Source organism: Colobus angolensis, unplaced genomic scaffold, assembly GCF_000951035.1.
Source record: "Colobus angolensis palliatus isolate OR3802 unplaced genomic scaffold, Cang.pa_1.0 Scaffold7, whole genome shotgun sequence".
NCBI lineage: Eukaryota > Metazoa > Chordata > Mammalia > Primates > Cercopithecidae > Colobus > Colobus angolensis.
The window spans coordinates 16,614,468-16,622,109 of record NW_012120709.1 but is presented as its reverse complement, the minus strand read 5'-3'; the positions used below and the strand labels follow the sequence as shown (position 1 = coordinate 16,622,109).

General features: G+C 42.8%; 1 protein-coding gene across 3 annotated transcripts in view; it reads left to right on the top strand.

Annotated features, from left to right (window-relative positions):
* The window catches only part of RDX (radixin), a 96,329-nt gene extending 91,841 nt beyond the window's left edge, over positions 1 to 4,488 (top strand). For all 3 annotated transcript variants that reach the window (XM_011926685.1, XM_011926688.1, XM_011926687.1), the window contains 2 exons: positions 363 to 460; positions 3,881 to 4,488. In XM_011926685.1, coding sequence (XP_011782075.1) covers positions 363 to 429 — 67 coding nt within the window. In that variant the 3' untranslated portion in view covers positions 430 to 460; positions 3,881 to 4,488. The remainder of the gene's footprint in view (positions 1 to 362; positions 461 to 3,880) is intronic.
* The last annotated feature ends 3,154 nt before the right edge of the window (positions 4,489 to 7,642 follow it).

Here is a 7,642-nt window from a genome sequence, read left to right as displayed (position 1 = left end):
AAAAAAAAAAAAAAAAAAGACAAGACCTATTATTGTAAATAATAGGTCTTATTATTGAAAGAAACTAGTTAGCTTGTGTAGAGTTGCTGCACTATTTGAAGTCTAGCATCTATTTAAAAGGAAGGTTTAAAGTTATTCTTATTTCCACATTCTAATCGTGGAGTTTCAAAGGTGGACTGGAAAATAAAAAAGAAGTTAAAGGTTAGGCAGACAGTTTGACAATAACAGCCCTTACATAATCCAGGCTGACAAGGGCACCTTGATATTACAGTGTGCTGAGCAAGCAGTCAACCTGCCCATTCAGTTTCCTACTGTGTTTTTTTGCTAAATGCTTTCTAACCTCTTAATGTCTCTTTTGAAAGGTGGGGACCCAAACTGTATGCATTGTTCCAGATGCGCTCTTGCCAAAGCAGCATAAAGCAAATGTAACCCTTAGGAAGAAGGCTCCCTCCCTCACTAGGTAAGTACAACCAGCAGCTGTGGCCAGGGCCAGCCCACTTGCCCACTAGACCTGCCATACCTTCCACTGCCAGGATGCTGGTGGGACCTCATAAAACTGAACCTGCTAATCCACAGGACCTGTGGGTTTCAAGTCAAAGGAACTGATCAAGAGCAGTCTCTATCTTTACAGCCTCTGATTCCATCCCCTCCGAGTTCTTTCTCAATAGTTTGCATCTATTGGGCTCTTTGCCAATCAAGAACATCATCCTCCAATGTAATAATTTTGAGGTCAGTTAGAATTTATTAAAATGATGTTTTACCTGTAATCTTGGGAGCGGATTGGACCTGCTACTTTAGAGCATTCTCTTACCTTTAGAAAGAGCCCTCTGGAGCGTTAAGAAGGAAAGTATTATAGTGCAGCTTCTCATATGACACCTGTGTTCTGCTGGGAGGCTTTTCTTATTTTTTAAAAAAACATATTCAGGCCTGGCACGGTTGCTCATGCCTAGAATCCCAGCACTTTAAGAGGTGTAGGCAGGTGGATCACCTGAGGTTAGGAGTTCGAGACCAGCCTGACCAACACGATGAAACCCCATCTCTACTAAAAATACAAAAAAAAAAAAAAAAATTAGCCAGGTGTGGTAGTGCATGCCTGTAGTCCCAGCTACTTTGGAGGCTGAGGCAGGAGAATTGCTTGAATCCGGGAGGCACAGGTTGCAGTGAGCTGAGATGGCGCCACTGCACTCCATCCTGGATGACAGAGGGATTAAAAAAAAAAGAAAGGAAGAAGACATATTCAGATTTACTTTAAAATGAAGTTCTATACATACACATTGAGTAGAACAGTGGCCCCCAACCTTTTTGCACCAAGGACTGGTTTCATGGAAGACGAATTTTCCATGGGCTGGGAATGGGGCTGGGGGGTGGAGGAAATGGTTTTGGGGTGAAACTGCTTCACCTCAAATCATCAGGCATTAGATTCCCATAAGGAGCGTGCAATGTGGAACCCTCGCATGCGCAGTTCACAACAGGGTTCGCTCCTTTGAGAATCTAATGCCGCTGCTGATCTGACAAGAGGTGGAGCTCAGGCCATGATGCTTGTTCACCGCTCAGCTTCTGCTGTGCCACCCAGTTCCTAACAGGCCACACCAGTACTGGTCTTCGGCCCAGGGGTTGGGGATTCCTGGAGTAGAAGAAGTAAAGAATTGGTTCATAAGCTAGGTTAATATAGTACTATGTACTGACCTTGATTTGGTAATATTTAAAAATCATTTTTTCAATATGATCACCATTACAAGTTGTTTTTAAATTCTTTTTTTTTTTGGCAGAGACTATTTGACTCATCCCATTTCTGAATAAAACCACAACAATGTTGTTTATGTTGTAAATCTTGAGTTCCCCCAACTTGCTGGTTAAGCTTCCCAAAATTCTGTAAACCTCCTTCTAGCTAAATGTCAGTATATTTGAGATAATATTTAAAAATGTAGAACCAATGTTCTTTAGAGAAATATGATGTTTTAGACTTATTTATGTGGCAAAAAATGGTCACGTGTTATTTAAGGTGGAGAACTTTTAGAAGCAATTTGCTCCTTTGGCCTTGAATTTGGCCTGCTCTGAAATGAGTTTAAGGTCATGCAGTATTCTCTCTGATATGTCATGACATTACCAAAACACTTTCATTGTTTCAAAGTCCGCTTGAAACGCTACGACACATCCATCATCGTTTGCTCTCACTCTCTTCGAAAGGGGTCTAGCTGAGAATCCAGCTGGTCTCATTTCTGATCTTTGAGCTAAAATCCTGGGTTAAAGCACATTCTTAATGTGCCATAGATTGCTGCAAACAATACTCTTCTTAGCTATTTATCTTTAGCCATTTCTTCCAGTGCAGAAATTCATTGATGTAACTCTTGCCATTTTGTTTGTCGATTAGTAAAACTCCCCAAAGTAAAATCTACCTGATCTTCTATAATTTTTCCTCCTCGATTTTCATCTGTTAATGTTCTTTTTAGAGCAGATCCTTTGAGTGAGTTTGACTCTGAGCTATTGTTGTCAGAAGCAGGAAAAGAAAGTTTCTGCATGAAAAGTCAAGATCTAATGACAGAAAGAGATTTTGAATTATCTAGACATGAATTTATGAAAGGATCCGCAGAGCTGGTGATTGCCACATCCTCCAGCTTGAGGTATCACATAGTTGGCAGCCTTGGAAGAACTGCTGGGCCCCTCCAGAGTTGATTATAAAGGTGTTGACCCAAGAGAAAGAACAGAGACTCTGAGTGATGTTCTGGTCCTTCTCCCACTGCCCCCAGGGCTTCTCCACAGCACTGTCATCCTGTCTTCCTCGTGACTAGGGACCTGTAGGATTATGGTGACATTAAGGAATTAAAGGTGACATCTAAAGCCATGGACAGGCCAGGTCCTATGTCTCATGCCTGTAATCCCAGCACTTTTAGAGACTGAGGCAGGTGAGTTGCATGAACTCAGGAGTTTGAGACCAGCCAGGGCAACATGGTAAAACCTTGGCTCTACAAAAAATGCAAAACATTATCTGGGCATAGGGGCGCATGCCTGTGGTCCCAGCTACTCGGGAGGCTGAGGTGGGAGAATTGCTTAAGCCCAGGAGGTCGAGGCTGTAGTGAGCCAAGATCATACCCCTGCACTCAAGCCTGGGTGACAGCGCGACCCTGTCTCAAAAGTAAAATAAAGCCATGAACAAGATAGAACTGACTGGTTTCCTCAGGGATAGAATCCCTATAGCCTTGGGACCAGACTGTACCCAAATTGCTAATCAACTCCAAAGGCTGGCACAGTGTGGTGTATTTAGACTCATGGGCTTTTTGCTCTCAACCTTCAGACCTTTCTGTCAGGCTCTGGGCTGATTTTAGCTGAGGAGACCAGATTAGACCCAGTCTGCAGGTCCTCCCCCTTGGATCCCCGAGGTGGGAAGGGGCCTGAGGTGTGTCAGATGGAGCTGGTATAAATAAAGTGAATTCATTCCCTAAGCACACACGCCCCGTGGCTGCTCAACAATTTCTCTTGGGATTCACGTCACTAAGGTGTATGTGACTGTGACGTGAAAGAGAGTGTTTATACCATGATCTTACATCCACATCGTAATTCCGGATCAGAACATTGCAAAATCTATATGTTAGACTCCTTTTGCGGCCAAAAATAATTCTAGCCAGGCTGAGGTCAGAGTGTAGAGTTTGTGGACGCACCTTTATTTTGGTACAATCTGTACATCATTGCATTTCCTCAGCGGCATTCCTTTCCCCTTCATCACTCAACCATCAACTAACCGTGACTAAATGTTAACTTACAAAATGTGGAAAGACATTCAGCGTCATGCCTTTTCAACTGAATGCTGATAATACAAGTATTCGAGTTGAGTTTTCTTCTTTCTTGCCTGACTTTCCTATTCACTTTCTGTGTCTTCGTGCAGGCCTCTGGCTACTGACATACGGGCAGCTTTAGGATAAGGACATACCTGGTGTTCTGAATGTGTGTATCCCCCAAAGTCTACAATCTCAGCTGGAACTGGATGGACCAGTATTCCCTCACCCAGGGCCCTGGCTCGTGTTTCTCTCCTCTTCTCAGTTTACTGTTGGATTTCCCTTTCTTGCTATTCTCTTTCTCTCCAAACCCCTCTCAACGGCCTTCCCTAAAGACAGACCTTAGCAAGATGGGCCAGGACTTGGGACTTCGCACGGCACCCTGCAGTCCCAAGCCAGCATCTACTGCACCCCATCTTCAAGACTCTATCCCCCAAACAGATGCTGGAAGGCACCAGCTTCTGAGAACCCACTTTTTTTCTGCATGACTAGCTTGTATGGAGGAATCTATGGAGAGGATTTCCAAGAATTTCCCACTTTTTCAAAAAATGTATGTGACTTATATTTGGCTTCAATCCAAGAACAAACTCAGTGGTGAACAGCTCCATTTCTGTGCACATGTTGGTGGAATCTACAGACATCGATGCAACATTTCTTTCCTGTCTGGGCTGTTTGTATAATTGTATATAAATGTAGCAATAAATATATTCTACCATCAGCCTGAGCCTTACTGCACACTTGATTCTGCATCCTGGTGGTAGGCGGTGAATATCGTGAATATCGCTTGCCTGCCCCACCTCAGGTTCCCATCTTCTCTGATTTCACAGTTACTTCAGACCTGGCCAGTGTTTGGAGAAAGAGCGTTGAGGAGAGTTCAGTGGCAGAGCTGGGACGTGAAGCAGCATTATTCATTCATAAGATGGCACTAGTCCTAGCACTTTGAGGTGTTTTGAATGTCCAAGGAGTGAAGCTTAGAGGATTGGGTGACAGTTTGTGACACGAGTCAGCTGCATTAACAGTCACTCTGGCCGGACGCAGTGGCTCACGCCTGTAATCCCAGCACATTGGGAGGCTGAGGTGGGCGGGTCACGCGGTCAAGAGATCGAGACCATCCTGGCCAACATGGTGAAACCCTGTCTCTACTAAAAATACACAAATTAGCTGGGCATGGTGGTGCGTGCCTATAGTCCCAGCTACTTGGGAGGCTGAGGCAGGAGAATCGCTTGAACCCGGGAGGTGGAGGTTGCAGTGAGGTGAAATTACACTACTATGCCCCAGTCTGGGCGACAAAGCAAGACTCTGTCTCAAAAAACAAAACAAAACAAAAAGCAAAAGTCATTCTTACAGCCTTCAAGAGCATGTTGTGCTGTGATTATTTGATTGGTACTTGCTGGGCACAAAGGTACCCGTTAAAGATTTTCAGAAAAACTCCACAAAATGTACCAACATGACATAGAATTTTCCATCTGTCACTGATGTTTTTCGAGGGTATTAAATCTAGTTATTTTAGAGACAACCTCCTCCTACAGGGGACACATAAACAAAATAACCTTTCACTAGGCAGATACAACATTGTTTGTCTAATGTCAAGGAATATTTATTCCCAAAGTGGTCTCTTGTAATTTTCTTGTGAAATCCTTGGTTATCAGGCACTTTTATAACTTAAAGGATAACCACATAGTTGTGGTTTCTTATCAAATTATGGTTTCTCAGGCCTCTCCTTGATGATAAGTGGAAGTTGGCATAAAATCTTTCAGTCATAAGACCTGGAAATGCAATGAAACGAAAAGTTTTAATATCCGGCTGGGTGCAGTGACTCAGCCCTGTAATCCCAGCACTTTGGGAGGCTGAGGTGGGCGGTTCAGTCGAGGTCAGGAGTTCCAGACCAGCCTGGCCAACATGACAAAACCCCGTCGCTACTAAAAATACATAAATTAGCTGGGCATGGTGGCGGGTGCCTGTCGTCCCAGCTACTCAGGAGGCTGAGGCAGGAGAATCGCTTGAATGTGGGAGGCGGACGTTACTATGTGTCAGGATTGCGCCACTGCACTCCAGCCTATTGTTATCCCATGGCAGGGGCAAACGGCACTTGCGAGATTACTTTTTGTGTAATAAAAAATATAGTCTGGAAGAGAGTTGAGGAAAACCATCTGTCAAGCTCTTTAAAACATTGAACAAGTAACTCTGAACAATTGTGCCACGTCTGTTCTTATTCTCACCTTTTAATGGATATATTAGGGAATCTGAGGCTCCAGGTCAAAAGATAAAGAGGGCACAGTGTGGACTGCTGCCTTCAACAGCTAATTCCTGTGCAATGCACTGGGCAAAAACCTTTTCTACACATGGCTTTTTCTAGCCAGGACTGGTGATACAAAGGGACAGTATTAGAAAATATATGGGACAAATTACCGATTGCTTCGGTTTATAGTGCAGTAAGAGAGAATCCCAATTAGAGGTAATGCTGTATAATCAAAAGTTTAGTTTATGAAGCTGTGAGGGATTGAGAGTTTTCAGCCTGTGGGTGTTAAAACCTGGGTATTTGCTGCAGCTCTGCCACGAATTTGTAGTTGGAACTTGGACAAGTCACTCCAACTCTCAGGGCCTCCGATTCTTCTGCTGTAAAAACGAGGTGTTTGGACTAAATGATTTCTAAGGTTCTTTTTGCTCTTAGAGTCTCTTCTTTGGAAAAGGGAAAGGAGTAGCATAATTTTCATGTTAAAGGGGTAAGTCATTAGACGGCAAAAATGTGGAGTTGAGAGGAGAAAAGAGTTTATTTTGTTTTATAATTTCAACATTTAGTTTAGAATTAGGGTGTACATGTGTAGGTTTGTCACATGAATTTATTGCATGATGCTGAGGTTTGGGGTATAAATGATCCTGTCACTGGGGCAGTGAGCATAGTACCAATAGGTAGTTTTTCAGCCCCTGCCCCTGCCTCTCTCTCCCATCTCTAGTAGTCCCTAGCATCTATTGTTCCCATCTTAATGTCCATGTGTACTCAGTGTTTAGCTCCCACTTACAAGTGAAAACATATGCTATTTGGTTTTCTGTTCGAATGTTAATTTGCTAAGGTTAATGGCTTCCAGCTGCATTCGTGTTGCTGTAAAGGACATAATCTCTTTATGGCTGCATAGTATTCCATGGTCCGCGTGTACCACATTTCCTTTATCCAGTCCACTGCTGATGGGCACCTAGGTTGATTCCATATCTTTGCTATTGCGAATACTGCAGTGGTGAATATATAAGTGCATGTGTCTTTTTGGTAGAGTGATTTCTTTTCCTTTGAATATATACCCAGTGATGGGATTACTGGATCAAATTATAGTTCTGTTTTAAGTTCTTTGAGCAATCTCCAAACTGCTTTCCACAGCGGCTGAACTAATTTACCTTCCCACCAACAGTGTATCAGCATTCCCTTTCTCCACACCTAACGAGCATCTGTTGATTTTTTTTTTTTTTGACTTTTCAATACCTAACCAGACTAGTGTGAGGTGGTATCTCATTGTGGTTTTGATTTGCATTTCTCTGATGATTAGTGATGTGGAACATTTTTTCATGTTTGTCATTGCTTGTATGTCTTCTTTTGAGAAGTGTCTGTTCATGTCCTCTGCCTACTTTTCAATGGAGTTATTTGTTTTTTGCTTCTTGAATGATTTAAAATTTTCAGAGACTCTGGATATTAAACCTTTGTCAGATGCATAGTTTGAGAATATTTTCTCCCATTCTGCAGATTGTCTACTTACTCTGTTGATAGTTTCTCTTGCTGTGCAGAAGCTCTTTAGTTAAATTAGGTTCCACTTGTCAATTTTTGCTTTTGCTGCAATTCCTTTTGAGGACTTAGCCATAAATTCTTTGCTAGGGCCAATGAAGAG